Source organism: Rhagoletis pomonella, unplaced genomic scaffold (genome assembly GCF_013731165.1).
Source record: "Rhagoletis pomonella isolate Grant_MI unplaced genomic scaffold, Rhpom_1.0 Rhpom_scaffold_00011, whole genome shotgun sequence".
NCBI classification, from domain to species: Eukaryota; Metazoa; Arthropoda; class Insecta; order Diptera; family Tephritidae; genus Rhagoletis; species Rhagoletis pomonella.
This window is the reverse complement of record NW_023458565.1, coordinates 21,394,822-21,412,466: the sequence shown is the minus strand read 5'-3', so window position 1 is coordinate 21,412,466 and position 17,645 is coordinate 21,394,822. Positions and strand designations below refer to the sequence as shown.

Genomic DNA, 17,645 nt, shown 5'->3' with positions numbered 1-17,645 from the left:
CTTAGTGACAGCGGGAACTGCGAGCGTTGGTACCTTTGCTATAGGCGCAGCCGCGTAGCTCACCGTCTGTATAGGCTTGGACACGTATTGATGTGAAACAGCGCCACCGCTTGCATATTTCACTGATTGAGATCCCGAATGAATAGATGACAGACCGGAGCCTGATGTGTACTGCGTGAGCACAGGCGCTGCAATTGGTGCCACGGCAGCGACCTTAGTTATAGCAGGCGCTGAATAAGTCAACGTTTGTATAGGCTTGGAAATCTGCTGATGCGACACAGCGCCCGAGGCACCATAGGCCCCGTAATTGCTGACAATTTTAGACAAGCCGTGACCAGACGAGTATTGCGTGAGTGCAGGCGCAGCGACTGCGGGTATGGCCAAGGGCGCTATCTTAGCCACCGGCGCTGCGGCGTAACTAACCGTTTGCAAAGGTTTCGAAACATACTGATGCGAAACTGCGCCACCACCTGAGTATTTAACAGACTCCGCGCCGGTATGAATAGCTGTCAAAGCTGGTTTTAAAACGGGTGTAATAGCAGCTACTTTGGATACCGTAGGTGCAGAATAAGTTATGGTCTGTATGGGTTTGGAAACGTGTTGATGTGAAATGGCGCCACCGGCGTAGCCGTGCCCTGAAGTAGCGTACCCACCAAGCTGCGAAAGTCCGAGTCCGGAAGAATACTGAGTAATTGCGGGTGAAGCATAAGCTTCCACTTTACTTACGGCCGGTATGACGGCAGCTGGTATTTTAGCCACCGGCGCTGCGGCATAGCTTACCGGTTGCAAAGGCTTCGAAACGTATTGATGTGAAACTGCACCAGCGCTTGAATACTTTATAGATTCCGATCCTGAATGGGTGGAAGATAGACCGACGCCTGAAGAGTATTGTGTAATAGCTGGCGCTACTAGTGGCGCAACAGCGGCGACCTTAGTTATCGCAGGCGCCGAGTAAGTCTGCACAAGCGGTTGTATGGGTGTCGAAATTTGTTGATGTGAAACTGCGCTACTGGATAATCCATGGCCCGAAGAATATTGTGCCACAGCAGGCGCAGCGTAAGTGGCTACCTTAGATACGGCGGGTAGAGCAATAACTGGCAGCTTCGCTACCGGTGCAGCTGCATAGCTGATCGGTTGCAGTGGTTTTGAAACGTACTGATGCGACACTGCGCCACCACTTGCGTACTTCAGCGACTGACCACCGCCGACGGCGTGGAGCGACGATAGAGCGGATGGTCTGGTCGAGTAGTGTGTAAGCGCTGGTGCTACGAGTGGTGTTGCTATCGGAGCGACTTTAACCGCACTTGGACTGGCATAACTGACTGCTTGTATTGGCTTTGAAACATACTGATGAGAAACTGCGCCACTGGCACCATAATTTTCGCTACTACTGCTCGAATGCACTGCCACAGGGGCGGAGGGGTATTGCGTTATCGCTGGCGCAAGTGCTGGCCCGGCAACTGCTGGAAGGTACGTTGCTGCGGTTAGTGGCTTTGAAATTTGCTGCTGAGAATACGCACCACCTGTGGCATACTTTGAGTAATCGGCGCCAGCAAGAATATTTTTAACAGCTGGTGCTATGTAGGCGGGAGCTGGCGCGGCATATGACTCCACTTTGGCGACTGAAGGGGCGACGAGGGTTGGAATCTTTTGTATAGCCGGTGCGGCATAGCTAATTTGTTGTAACGGCCTTGAAACATGCTGATGTGAGACCGCGCCACTGCCGCTACTAGAAAGATAGGTGCTGCTTAGTTGCGGCGCATACGAGTAAGAGCCGAGTGGTTCAGCTGTTTTTGCCGTCAATAAATTTCCATCTAATTTAGTCAGCGATGTGGCTGCTAGCGAATTTATCAACTTAGGATTGTAGGGCGCGCCATAGGGTATGGCGGCGGGCCCATATGGTGAGACATATGGGGAAGTTTTAGAGATCGTTGGACTGGATTGATAGTATGCGTAAGCAGATGATTCATATTCGGCGCTTTTCGAAATAGCAGGCGATGGCAGGCTGGATAGGCTGGTGTACGTCTTGCCTAAGCCAGGCGATGTCAAGGAGGCTGTTACTGCCGGCAGATATTGTCTGGAAATGGCGGGCGTAAGCAAATTTTTCAATTCCGGTGTTTTGAGTGGCTGATCGGCGTATGTGATGCCACCACCTTTTGTTGCTAGATTTGTTGACAATTGCAGTAGTTTTTCACTATGTGCGGCCTGCGATAATCCGACTCCGCTTTCATAATATGATTCTGAAGATTTCTCTGTATCGACATTGAGATATCCACTGCCCGTGTGGCCTGACAATTGCAGCGGTATTTTATATTTAGCTCTGGCGGGCGCCACTGACAGCTGCACTTTTGGCGGAGGGTAGGCATAGCCACCTGACGCAGCGAGCACGCAATCTGGGATGACAATTGGTTCTGAACTAGCCCACACTGTGCTACAAAAGCACAATAATGCTAATGGAATCTGAAAGTGGAAATATTGATTTCGGTTAAGTTTTTTATATGGATGCTGTGAGTATACTTGTACTTATGAAATTTATTTATTTTATAAGACATGCAGTTTTTCGATTTCCAACTGGTGTTATCCTGTATTAAATCAGTAATAATGCTCTAACTTGTAATACCTCTATTACTTTTTGAAGAAGTATGTGTTTGTACCAGGGACCGTAACAGTTACAACTTTTATTAAAAAAATCGCTCTTTAACAATTATTTTTTGACTTATATTTAATTACTCCATAAATAACCTTTGTTTCCGACTTTTATTGTATAAATCAAAAATAACAATTATTTTTGATTTTTATCTAAATAATCTGCAAATAACAGTTATTTTTGAGTTTTAAATTATATGTCTTAGATAACAGTTATCGAAGACTTTTATTTATAAAAGTCATAAATGAAATCAGTCACTGATCTTTATTTTTTAAATCATACTTATAAAAGTAATTTTTATAAGTCCTAGTAAACGTTTGTTTCCCAACACCTTAACTGCGAAAAATGTTAATGACTTTCATACGAATGATTTAAAAAATAAAAGTCGGTGACTGATTTATATTGATGATTTTTAGAAGCAAAAGTCACTGACTGATTCTTTTTGATGACTTTTATAAATAAAGGTCCTCAATAACTGTTATGTAAGACATATAATATAAAAATCAAAATAAATTCTTATTTTTTTAATTTTGCATAAAAAATGCAAATAAAAATTTATTTTCAAATTTGAGTCACGCTGAAAAAAGAAATCGATTGGTATGTATCACTTGGTTGCAGAACATTTCCTTCATAGTGAATTTTTCCATGACAGTTTTCATCAATAACTGTTATGTTCGGTCCCTGGTTTGTACACGAAAGAAATTTGTGAAAAATATTCCAAAAACGAAAAATTTCGTGTCAGCTTCAAGCTGTCAGGCATCAGTTATATACATCTGTATATTCATATTTGATTTTCTGGTCTCGTTTTAAGGGTGATATTTGTGGCTAAATAAAAAGTTTCGAAAAAGAAAAAAAATTACAGAATTTTGAAATGTAAAAAATCGAAAAAGCTTAAACGTATTTAAGTTTTAGGCAAACATTTTTTTATACAATACCTCTAACTAAGCTTGAGAGATCCAGAGGTTTCCAAAGGATTTTTAATGGTATGAATACTTGAACATTGAAAAAATTTTTTTTCGCAAGCTCTAAATAAATTAAACAATTTTGTTTCGTAGTTCAAAATTTGATATTGAAAATTTCAGGATCTTTTCAGATCAGTTATGTTTAAAATTTTTTGCTGATGATTTTGTTTTATTTCAAAAATCTGAAAATGTTTTTATTTTTTATTTATTTTTTGTTCTTTATACAATACAAATGTGAAAAGCATCGGGAAGAGCGGGTCCGAATCCTCAAAAATGAGTGTCGGAATTAATGGGATCGGGTTTGAGTATTTTAGTCCCATGCCCCTATAGAATGATACATATGTATATATAAAATCTAATGAATTGGTTTTATGAAAAACACAGAATATTAAAAAAAAAACTGTGGACGGGAACGTATACTAATTTTCAACCGGAGGTTAGACAAAAAAAAAAAATAAAAAGTAAAAGAGTTTTGAAGACAGTTTTTAGCATGCCAGAAAAAAAGTTCACCGTACATCTGTGAATCTAAAATAATTTTTTTTGGGCCGAACGTAGGGTTGCGTCTTAACATTTACTTCGTATTTGCTGTCTGTCTGTCCGTCCGTCCGTTTGATACACAATAACTCGAGCAAAAATTGAAATATCTCAACGAAACTTCCTTTATCCACGCCCCCTTCTCATATAACGGTATTTTCGAAAAATGCAAGAACTGCGCCATTTCAGTAAATATTGGATCCATATTGTAGGAAATTAGTACGTGAGGAAGAATTTTATTTTTACTTTTTGAAAATGGACCTGACTTATGATGAAATGCTGTATCTCAGTAGCCGCTTCACCAATCCTTACCAAACTCGATACGAGCCTTGCCTAGGGTATAGCTAAGAAATTTGTTGAAAATCTTTGAAATCGGGTAATAGGTAACCACGCCCATCTACCATATAACAATAATTTACATAAACCCGAAATTCTATCAAAGTCGACGCACTTAATAAACTTGGTATGGAAAATCTATTCGTTTAAAATTATTTAAATCAGATTAAAATGACAACGCTTCCGAATAACGGTAAATTTCAGAAATACGAAAAGTCCGATATCTGAATAACTGAGGAAGTTAATTTACTCCAAGTGACATAGTTACAACAATCTCTTAACAATAAATAAGACCGCTACATACTTCTGGGAATTGGGCGTGGCGTCTAACTCAGCATAATATAGAAAATGTTTGAAAGCGGGAAAAACACCCCTGCTTATTATGCAAAGGTATGTAGTTTAGAGAAAATGTAAACGATAATATTTGATAACTGTGTCGGGTATATATAGTTCGGTTTCGCCAACACTTATATTTCTTTACTTGTTTGTTTTATTTTCACTTTCAAATGTCCTTTTATCTTCCTTATTTTAATTTTAATTTTTATTTTTTTTTAATTTTTATTTTTATTTGAATTAAAAATTTTATTTATTTTTATTTTTTTATTATTTTTGTAAGTTAAAAGGTCCTTTCGTGTACTGTATACTTGGTTTATTTTTTTTATTTTTTAAATTTAACCCAAGAAATAGCATAACACAATTTTAGTTACACTTTTCGAAAACCCACTATACAAAATGATCTCATACAATTTTCTAGATTGTGCTTATATTTTCTTCCTTCAATTATAAAAGAGTATAATTTTTTCATCACGTCATTTCATATGTATGTATACAAACTTGTGTGTATTCAGCCACCTCCATTTAAGGTTATGTCCAGTATAAACAATAGAATATTTTCACTGCTCTATATTGTTCTTAGCATCACACACACACACACATACCTACACACCAAATGATTACTACAAGTATGCTTGTCGTTTCACTCACCTTCATGCTCTTGTTTCGTTTTTGTTGTTTTTGTTTTTTGATATAATAAACTTAATTAAAAACACTGTTAATTAATAAAATATTCTTTCGAAGTCTTCGATTTAACTACATGTTAAGGTCCTTATCACATTGGACATTTACTGGCACTTTTTGTTATGTAATTTTTATCCTTTACACACACACATATCCAAGGTTGTTGTTTTTAGTTGCTGTTTGCTGGCTGTTCGATAGAGGGCGGGCGCGCGTGCGTGCGTATCCTTTTGCAATGGGCGTTAACGATTTGAAGTGTGCTCCAACGAACTGGAGCGTCGCGAAACACTACCAGCCAACAAGGCCCTATTGTCGTTTATATACGGTCAATGTGGTCCCCAAACGATCACAGACAGCATCAGCTGCAGCAACGATAGTGACAGTGGCAGCGTTAGAAGTCGCAGCAGCGGCAACGGCACGACGACGACGCTGATGGCTACGACAGTGGCAACAAAAATAGGCGATTTATCCAAAAAGGCTGTGTGTGACAAGCAGTGCGAGATTGTAATTGCATGCATGGTGTAAACGTATGTATGTATGCACACAATGGCATGAATTAAAATTATGAATTCGCAAAAAGGCGAAGCATGCGCCAAAACGTTTCTTTGCTGCACTACAACAACTACAACAATTGTTGCCTCTAACGACTATTGGTTGGTTGCGTCGGCGCAGTGCACTTTACCAGCTTTTAGTTTGTTTATTGGCGTTGTCGCTTGCTATAGTTTGACTTGTGTTCTCTATTAAGTAGAAAAAAGCTTTGTAAAAAAAAAAATAAAACGAGTGCACGATTTTTCGGCAACCGAACATGCGTAGCTGCTGCGCCGATACGGGTGCGTTTAGTTGCGTAGTTTTTTGGCGTCGTCGTCGTAGTTGTTGTTGTTGTTGTTGTTTGTGGTGGCATGTTGAAGTTTTGGCGTTTGAGCGCTTATGCCCCACCTTCGCGAGCACTGACGCACTGATGCAAAATACATAAATATTTGTATGCATATATACTATACATATGTATGTACATATGTGTGTATGAATATTCGCGAATATGCATAAATCGGATTCATACATATCTACGTATATATGTATATAGTAAATGCACTTACCACAATATATTCTAGGAGCGTTTTCTTGCCTAAAACTAATTAGAAAATTGATAATAACCACATTAACGCATATACATACATATTTTGCATATGTATGAATTACCTGCTGGGAAATCATCAACTCGCAATTAGATGTGGACTTAAAAGATTTTTTTCTTTGTAAAATTGCAAAATTGTAAATGAAATAAAATATGAATTATTAAATTTTTACATTTAAATAACTGATTGATTAATGACTATGCAATGTAGCAAAAAAAAACTAAATTTTTTTTTTGACCCTGCGGATACATTCGATCCAATGGAGCACCAACATACATTTAACTAACTGAGAAAGGGAACTGCCACCAAAGTTCACTATAGTCCCCTTCAACAAAAAGAAAGAAAGTCTATTTGACTAAATATACACTGAGGCGCACGGAAATTGATTTATCGCAAGAGGCGAAGTATCAAGCGATAACTCTGGACAAAAGATTCAACTGGAACTCAAATTTCAAAGCTGTTTTCTGACAGACAAAATCGTCGGCTGGGTGGAAAATCGCGCTATTTCAGAATTTGGTTCAAAAACGCCCTGTCTCAGCTGTCGCTCCAAAAACGCCCTATCTCAATATATTTTAAGTTGAGATACAGCTTCTTGAACCAAATTCTGAGACAGGGCGTTCATTAAACATTTGCTGAAATAGGCCGTTTTCGAACCGGTAGCCGAGAATGGGCGATTGTCGACCCAGCCGTCGAAATGCTCTCAAAATTTTCCTCAAATGCGCTACAAGTTTTTTGCAATTTCTCTCGCGTTTTTTGCAATTTCTCACGCGCCGCTGCACAGTGGTTTAAAATTGGCATTTTATGTTCATAATTCACTGGAGTCTTAATTTTTCACTCTATTTGATAATTTTTTTATGAAAGCTAATAGAATTCGCAAGAGACCAGTTTAGCCCGACTTTTTGAACTTTTGTTTATTTTTATTAAATTTTTTTAGTGCAAAATGCAGAAAAAGTAGCAAAACTAGTTGAAAACAATTGTAGGGTTCTCTGAAAACGAAAAAAAAGTTCACAGGAAAAATTTCAAATGTTATAAAAAAATGTTCACCAAAATTAAAAAAAATTTGGACTTTCTACATAGAAAAATATTGTGTTTCATAGATCATTAAATTTTAGTACAAAGTGCAATTTGCAAGTGGCTAAGAGATGGCGTCGATTTTTTATAATCTTTTTCGCTAACATTTTGAGCATATCTGCGTGCTAAATGGGGAATAAAAGCGTTTGTTATATGTATTATTAAAAATCAACGCGTACTCTTAGCCACTTTATTATAATTAAATTTAATGATCTATAAACTGAATACCAAAAATTTTTTATGGAAACCACAAAAAAAATTATTTTTGGGGAAATTTTTTTTATAACATTTGAATTTTTTTATTGTTTTTCGTTTTGGCAGAACCTCACAATTATTTTCAATTAGTGTTTACTATGTAACATTTATTAACTGGAACAGAGAATCGATTTTCTTCAAATTTGCTACAAATCATGCAAGCCAACTGCACCTATCTCTCCGAATTACTCGAAATTTTTGTACATTATTCTACTCGAAAAATAAGCGCACACGTATTTTTTTATTTGCCGATATCATCAAAATCTCATGTTTTAAATTTAAAATTAAAATTAAAATTAAGGTTAAGATTAAAATTAAAATTAAAATTAAAATTAAAATTAAAAGTAATATTAAAGTTAAAATTACGGTTAAGATTAAGAATAAGATTACGACTAAGAACAAGATTAAGATTATTACTAAGATTAAGACTCGAATTAAAATTAAGGTTAAGATTTAGATTTACATTTGGATATAGATTAGTATTGGAGATAAGATTGTGACTTATAGGAAGAAGAAGTTTCTCTTCAGTCGCGCGTGGGCTCCATTTTGGAAGTTGTTATTCTGTGGCCTAGGATTAGGAATCAGTGTAAAGATTTATTCCTAACTAGTACTGTGAATTTGGTCTGTGGGTAGGTAGTGGTCTTCCGCTACCATCATGTACTCGAGGCCCGTACTCATTAAAAGTATCCAACAGAATACTCGATGCTACTCAAAGTATCGCTCCTTGTGTCCAAAAGTGCTCAGACCCAAAATTAGAGTTCAATCATCGTTTACAGGAAATTATAGTTCCTGCCTTAGAAAACAGTCGTTAACAAGTAACCGAATAAACTTCATTCAAGCTTAGAAATAGCTGTAAAATGAACCCAACTTTTGAGATTGGCTTATATAAAAGTGCTAATACAGGAGACGAAGTAAATGCAAAAAATTATAAGTACTTGGTAGAGGTACTCGAGTATGTACATACATATGTGTGCTTTTAAGTACTGCTATCGGAACATCACTAGGGGTGGGCAGTGTCGTAATTTTGTCGGGCTGTGTAATTCAAACGCACGAAATTCATCCACTTACCTTTTAGTATGCAACATTTTTTATTGGTATTTTACAATAATTAATCTGTGGTCTTAATCCCCTTATCCAGCTGATAATTAAATTTAAAAAAATTCAAATAAAAATGCATACATGTACCCCATACATCCATATTTACAAACTTACCACAAAATTCGATTATGTACATGCATATCATCTGGCTTACCATTCTTTGGTAATCGAAAAATTGCAGTGCTTGCTCATAGAGATTTAAGTGCAAATGACTGCGTAACTTCACTCATATACAACGAGTGCACATGTATGTATGTAGGTACTTTGCCGGTGTTATCTTTGTGGGATAGCAAAATTTATGTATGCAAGTTTAAATATCGTTACAAACATATGTATGAACTTATGATCTCATAGTTTCACTTTATTGGCATTCGATGGCCACATTTTCACGTTTAATTGTGTGCGTGTGCAAATGTGTGTGTGCGATTTTATGTTACGAATTTACTCCTATAAATTTCAATAAAAGAAACATTAAACAAGTCCGAAATTTCGTCATGCAAATCGATATGAATATATAATTTGGCGTTGGTCTGCTTTTCTATGCAACTTTGGACGTAGGAATGCCTATATGTACGAGTAGCTATGTATGATTGCATGTTGCATATGCCGAGAGTGTTATAGATAGTAGTGTTGTTGTAAAGTACGACAGGCTGTTTCATAGTCTTACATAATTAAAGAGATGCAGTTTTTCTCCTATGGCGCATTGCAGTTCGCATCAAAGTTGCAGGAGGCTAAAGGCGCAGTCGCCACGCTGAAGCTGGGGCGCGCATGCGTGCGTGTGTCAAAACTACGAGTACGTAAATAAAACCACGCCAAGGCATGTTAGACTGCAACTGCGACTGCGTGCTAGAGTCAGCACTAAGCCAAATGGCATGTAAATCGAATTGAGTCGAAATGAACTGAACTGAACTGAACTGAACTAAACTTGTTCAAAAGTAGGTTACGCTTACTTTAGTTTATTTCGATTGGAATACAGAAATTAAAATTCAATCAAATTGCAAAACAACGCGTTGCAGGACACTGAACTGCTCTACTAAGCCACTGTACGCATGTACGTATGTACATACATATGTGCATACTTTTGTTTGTAAGCAAGTACGCACAAATGTTTGACAGGGAAAAATGTACGACAAATCTTGTGTATCTGCATGGCCGAATAGTTTAAGCTGCGCTAGGTGTCACCTAAGCCTAGATAGATATGTATGTAAAAATATCTAGATTGTTCATAGTATGTGTTCATTACGTCGTTCGTACTATATGCGTCTCAAATCTGAAGGAGCAGATCACTCTGGTCGATCGGGGCGACGCGACGTTGAATTATCAAACGTGTTTAGGTATATTCAATTAACGTCTAAAATGAATAAGCAAATGAAATCGATATTCAATTCGTATTCGAGCGAAAAACGAATTTTTCTTTAGACAATATCTTAATATGTGTATCAGCATTGAATTGCACAGCATTTCTGCGCATTACCAGATCTCTGTTCTTCAGCAAATATCTACCAACAGCTACGCATGCTTGTTTAACTGTTAGATTCTACAAAGCCGCAGATACACACATTTGCATGTGAATTTAGAGCAACTTGCTGAGTTGACCACGACATGCGGTGGATTCCATTTTGGCTTGCCTTTCACTTATTCTTGGCCATAAGTTATACTCATTTATTTTCATGTAGGCATTTGGACTTATTTTTTCGACAATTGTGACATAATCGCCTTAATGGATTTGATTGGCTTTAAAAATGGACACATATCATAATTGAAATCCTTCATAGCCTTCACCAGCAAATTCTATAAAGAGATATTTACGTAGAATCTGGTTGTGTGGAAGATTTGAGATCCAATACATAAAAAAAAAGTGCCAAGGAAAATAAAATTTGGCTTCGGATGAATACCGATGATATGCTGAAATTTCCATATCTGAATGGGCTAGGTTCATTTGTACGGCTGGTTGAAGTCCTCAGGAAGATAAAGGCTGACACCACCGCCTTCTTAGCAGATAAAACGACTGCTAGAGGGATCGAATCACTCGCCTTAATTCGCATCTAACTGAGGTACCTCAACATCTTGCTCATTTGTGCCCACGCCCTAACCCGTCCACGTTAGAGAAGCACCAGGCGTCCGTATCCGCAATGGCAAGGAAACTTAAAACGCTAGGTTCAACAGGGAACTTGCCTCTCTTCAGATCAAAAGAAAAATCCACATACCTACCATTCGAGACAAGGTACGCACCCGCCTCACTACAACAGAACATTTGCACCTGGAAATGCCATGAAGGGTCAACGTCGAAGAGCTGCAAATCACAACAGACATCCAGAATTCTTCAATAGGGAGATATATGCGAGCAGTGGATCCACATTTTCGCCGCTCCTAATATGTCACCTGCAGGGTTATGCCGCGGTCGGATGCAACTTCGACTGTGTCGAATCGATACAGGGAGCTGAAGAGCTTGAAAGGTTGGCCAATAGGAAGACAGCGCTAAAATACCAGTCCACGCGGTTGAATCGTAACAGTATTGAACTCATTACAGAAGATAGACCCCGAGCTTTTGATGTACCCCCACTGCTGACGTTGATGGTTTACCAGCCGAGCTACTCAAGTGCGGAGAGAAGTAAAGTCCTCTAAGCTATAAAAACTACACTCTTTAAATCGCCTTTCATTCCGTGATTGTTGCAGTGTAGAATTATGAATAATGACAACATTTGATTAGGCGGCCTTTGGAGCATTAGTACCGCGATCCGCTGGATTGATCATGTCCTACGCTGTGACGTAAACGCTCCAGCGTTGGAAGTATTCAACGCGCTAGCTGCTGGTGTAGAGAAAAATACAAGAAAGGCCTTCCCCGCGACGGAAAGACCAGGTGCAGCTGGACAAAAAGATAAACAATTTTCGGGATATTTCGAATTCGATCGACATTGCCTAGACGGCTGTAATGCCAAGCAATAAGAAGAAGATGTGGTTTCCTGTGGTTTCGTGGCCAAGTGGCGTGGCGAGTGATGAACATTAAGCCCTGCTGGTTTACTCTGTAATGCGATAAGTAATATGCTGTGAGTGTTATCCTTAGGGGGGAGAACAAATTTACATAAATTACATCTACTATTTTAATATATGGATGTTCTATAGAACAGTGTAGTGGTTGTCTCATGAAGTTTGAATCCCTTGATCTCAATGATCCATTGCATCAGTGATTCCGGCTAGCTTGGGGAAGGTGTTTCATCACAATGATTCTATATCTCACCTCATAACCACCAGCATTGACCGTAGTGGAGGAAGTAAGCTCGCTTCGGATCGCATTATTTGATCTAAGCAGTGGCCATCTGTGGATCGCACCTTTATTACTTAATATACCTTTAATGGCCTCTTAAAAAAATTGCCATAGGAAAGGTTGTTATCAGATCCCGTAGCAGGTGAAGTTTACATCAGGCGGAAGGCAGGTTTGCTATGATCAATCACAGCACAGTTTGTGCTTGTGGCTTTAGTCAAAGTTACCTTATTACCAGGGCTTGTATCATCTAATATATGCTGCATTTGAGCCTATCAGCCTCGGTATGGGTATTTGTTCGAAAGCCTGTAACCGTGCCTGATATCGCTATATCTTCGGATGGTCAGATAGAAATATAAGTGCTTACGGGCTCTGTTTATATCAAACTCATAAAATAGGTGTACTAAATGAGTTTCCACCAATTCGGGTAAATAAGGTTGCCTTTATTGTTTCACTGAGATAACGAGCAACCGCGAAGGAATGCATCTCTTCAGATGTTGCAGATAAGCCTATACATATATTTATGCGATGCTCCTGTCCCTGCAGAAGTTGCAGGGTGGTTGAAGAAGAGGAATCGATTCAAAATTTCTTTTGTGAATGCCTAACTCTGCAAGCAATAGTTTGGCGTAGTGTTATCGGAAGTTAAAATATCGGAGCTACACAGCTTCATCTGGGATGTCTAGTAAATGGTTTAACAAACTTTATATTGACATTATGGAATAACTTCGGTTAGAAGGATGTGCCTCCTCCTGGCACTCATAGAGGGCATTAACAATAGGCAAGTCTCCCTCCGAGTGGAGGTATGCGCCTTCCTAAACTAATATATGTATATCTAAAAGTCTAATGAATTACAAAAAATTTTAAATAAATAGAAAAAGAGTCGCTGAACCCCAAAATCTGTAAACAAAGTCCATTTATTAGCATTCTTATATAAAATTCAAAGAGGTTATCACTACATTCTTATTTTTTTTTTTTTTATATAACTTTGGCATATAAATGAAGTAGAGTAAATGATAGTTTTGTTCAAAGTTAAAAGATATAATCTCATTAAAATAAACTTACTAAGCTTAGATTCTGCTGTGACATAATGTTCTTCGCGGTATACACACTTACTCATTCGATACATCAAACTCGCCCACGATTATTTCATTGCATGTATATTTGTAAATAGTTATGAATGCATGCAAACAAACAATATGAATTCATGCAGTAAGCCGCTTTAGCAATAAAAACCGATCAGTTTCTAAAAATATAGCACTGTTTTCAATTACTACCCCAACTTACTATAACACAACCGTAAGAAAATGTTATGTAATATAAAGTTTTGAGTAGATATAAAAACGAAGGACATCCCTAATATTGGTTTAACTTTAAAATATCCACTTAAGTGAATTAAGTAGCATAGCATAGATATGCAAAAATGTCAAACTTCAGTTGTAATTAATTTTTTCATTTGTCAACAATATCTAAACATATTTGTACGCATGCATTCGCGTAGGTATGTATGTCAGCGCAACTAATCTAGTTCTTACAACATCCACATCTATGCACATATGCACTATAAAAATATAATATGTATGTATGTAATTATAATCAATTCGAAATCCTTCAAAACATCTGAATATTGCAAAAATTTAGAACCGGACCTGAAATTTTAGGCGTATTTAGCCATTTCATTCAATGGTAACGAGCAATCAAGTGACACTATTTCATTTTGTTGTCTTATACATATTTACTTTTATTGGTCTAACGTTAAATTTAAAAGCAGTTATTGTTGACTGGCATACAGTGGAACGTTTTCGATGGATATACCTCTATATATGGGATATATATCTATGAGAAGAAGAATTTTTTTTGCATAATTGCAGCACATTTCATTCAAAATATTTTTTTTAACTCCCTGTGTTGCATAACACCCAGAAATAGGGTGAAATATGAAAAAATATGAATACCCTGACTTGTGGACGATTTTTTTATTTATATTTTCCATAGCAAATGTTTCTTATTTTTTTTTTTATAAAAATATATGTAGTTCGTTCAATAGCAAAAATCACCACAATAAATTTTTCAATTGCATATAGAACTCGTTAAAATTAAAGAAGCACCAAAAAATTTTCATCAAAATTTTCAACTTTTCAATTCCATTTCATAGAAAAATTTGCAAACCCTATGTCTTACCATGTTTTAACTACACAACTGGCAAATGTGAAACAAATCAGAGCATAAATACGGTTTTTAAAAGAATTTCGACCATGGCTCCACGTAGCGAGCAAGCCCTCTAACTTGGCTCAAACCGCGCAACTTTTGGCACTTTTTCATTTCAAATGGCACAGAGCGCCAAAATGACACTTTTGAAAAATTAATTTTTAGTACAATTTTGTGAAATCCTTCGTGAGTACAACTTTTTCATCAACTAACATTTGGTTTTTTTAAACTTTATACTTATATTTTTTTACTTTGGTATTGCACTTTTGTTTTACAGACGTGGTTCTTATTTTACTGTTAAATGGGAAAGACAGAAATAATTTTATTTCGATTAAAAAGCATGGCACATGATTTGACAATTTTATTTTTCTGTTTGGTACTTTTTACCACCTTTTTATTAATTAACCAAAATTCGTAAATTGAACATATTTTTCAAATTGAAATTTAAAAATTTTAAATTTAAATTTTGTATACCTACTTGCTTTAGAAAAGCTTAAGGGCAGAAACTCGAAAACAAAATATATCTTTTTTAATTTGAATTATATATTTTTTTTTAATATTTAGTCTGGACCCTCTTTTCATTAAATATGTTTTAACTATTTCTCCTTTTTTAATACCAATTCGACTATTTTCCCCAAAAAAAATTACACCTAAATTTTGGGTTTTTTCTTTTCGAAGTGAACCTGAAGAAAAAATTGAAAAATACTAAAAATTATAAGAAAGTATTTTTGGCTTATTTAAAAAGTTCTTAAAGTTAAATATTCTCTATTTAATTTGTTTTTGATACTAAACACACATTTCATACTTTTCTTCTACTCCAATTTGAAATTTCAAAATTTTTATTATTTATTAAAATTTTGTTTTCCATTTTTAATTTGGAAACTTTTTAAAACAAATTCCCAAAAACAAAATTTTGTTTTATATTTGTTAAATATTTTTAATTTTTAATACAAATTCTTTTCTAAGTAGTCCTGAAGAAAAAAAACGAAAAAGGGTAAAGATGATTAGAAAGTATTTTTAGCATATTTTCAAAAGTTTTAAAATTTTAACTCCAATTTGAAATTTTAAAAGCTTAAGTGGAAAATTTGAATTCCTTTTTAATTTAGAAAACAGAAATGCGAAAACAAAGAAATGTTCTTTCATTTAAACTAAAAAATTTAATTGTTCTATTAAAAATATTGTGAAGTTTTTTTAAATTAAATATCTTTATTTTTTTTAAATTAATTTTAGGTAAATTTTATGGTTTTTGAAATATTTCTTCTATATTGTAGCGTATTTTTTTAGTTTTTCTCTTCTTCAAAATCTTCAAAAAAAAACACTCCAATTTTGTGTTTTCCCTTTTTTCAGCAGCCCTGCTAGCAAGACTATTTTTCGTAAAAATATTTATTCTTACATAACCAGTAAGATAAACGACTTTTAGTTGGAATATTTTTTTTTTTGGCTAAAAGTCTAAAATTACTAACAACTGCGATGACCACACGTCGTATGAGTAACATTTATGCGGAACTATGTACGTATGTACTTACGCCTGTGTGTTTATAATTATTTTAAACATATTTGTTAACATCATAATTATAGCTATTTTAATGTTCGCTTGCAAGATCAATAAACAATTTGTGGCTATATTGAAATACTGTGCACAGCTTGAAACCGACGAATGCGATTATTCTGCAAATATACGAAAACATTTTCATAAAAGCCCCATGCAAGCCATTAAACTCGTTTTATTTGGTTTTGCTTTCATTTGAGGCTTCGTGCGTTTGTGCGTGCGTACGGTAAATTTATTTATATCGAACTATGTGCATTATAGTTAGGCGTGCAAAATGCATAAAAATACATAAACATATGTATATATGTATGTATGAATGTATGTATGTAGATAAATGCGCACAGCAGGCATATAAGAAAAGGTGTGTATGACAGCTTTTGAATATCTGAGGCTTACTTAGAACTTTGCTTCTTGCAATTTGCTTTGCTCGAGTTATTGAACGTGGGAGCATTTTGCACAGATTGTGGGCTACCACTAAACAAATATAAGATACAAAAAACCAAAAAAAACAAAAAAAATAAAACGATATATTTTGATTATTTTTCTTGATGTTATTGCTACAATTGTTGCATATGCATTCTGAATATATGCGATAATTTGCTGCAATTCACGCTTCAAAAGTTGCATATCGAGTTGCCAATTTCTTGGCTAGAATGGTGTGTGCATGTATGTATGTTTATGTCTATGTTTGTATAGTTGTACATACATATATGCATGCTTGCCTTTTTGTTCACTTGCCAAACCTATTTGCATTCGATTTTGTTTGTTTTTGTTTTTTTTTTTTCAAAAAGGAGTTGAGAGCGGATTACCTAAATTAGCTGCTGATATCTATTTGCTTGCTTGTTTGTTTGTATGTATGTAGTACAACATTTTACAATTTCATGATTGATAAATGGTTGGTCGAATCAAACAAGTAGCAAAAGACAGTACCATGAATGATTGAAGTTAATTAGATTTAATCAGTGCATTTGAATGTGTGTTTGTAGTTATTTACATATAAGTATGTAGTTAGTGAATTAGTAATGTCGTGCCCAATATTTATTATTATGGTTTTAAACATATTTTAATTAGGAAAACTTGTATTGGACTATCGAAAGAGTGACAGTTATTAATATGTGTACATGCATACCTACGGTGACCATCCGTCCTGTATTATACGGGACAGTCCTCTTTTTTCATCAATGGTCCTCGTAATTTATTGAAGTGAAACTTCGTATACGAGTTCGGAGATGGTTGCGTTAAATATTTAACACCAAGTCATAAAATCTGTATCGTTCGTTCGATTTTAAAAGATGAGGTGTCAAATGAAAGGGCTTGACCTGTAGATGTGTAATATGATTTTAGTTTTTTACAGGGTTGCCATATATACGAAAATAAAATTCAAATTATTTATTAAAATAAGTAAAGTATCAAAATATGGGTATCAAAAGAAATGGTTTTGAATAATGATGAAAATGAAGATGAAGATGAAGATGAAGGTGAAGATGAAGATGAAGATGAAGATGAAGATGAAGATGCAGATGAAGATGAAGATGAAGATGAAGATGAAGATGAAGATGAAGATGAAGATGAAGATGAA

General features: G+C 35.7%; 2 protein-coding genes across 2 annotated transcripts in view; both read right to left on the bottom strand.

The window, feature by feature from the left end:
• Positions 1-6,394, bottom strand: part of LOC118747212 — a 7,466-nt gene extending 1,072 nt beyond the window's left edge. The window contains exons 1-3 of the mRNA XM_036481201.1: positions 6,294-6,394; positions 5,818-5,929; positions 64-2,460 (exon numbers count right to left, since the gene is read on the bottom strand). Coding sequence (XP_036337094.1) covers positions 64-2,460; positions 5,818-5,929; positions 6,294-6,394 — 2,610 coding nt within the window. The remainder of the gene's footprint in view (positions 1-63; positions 2,461-5,817; positions 5,930-6,293) is intronic.
• Positions 1-17,645, bottom strand: part of LOC118746826 — a 304,681-nt gene that overhangs the window by 138,290 nt on the left and 148,746 nt on the right. The window lies entirely within an intron of this gene.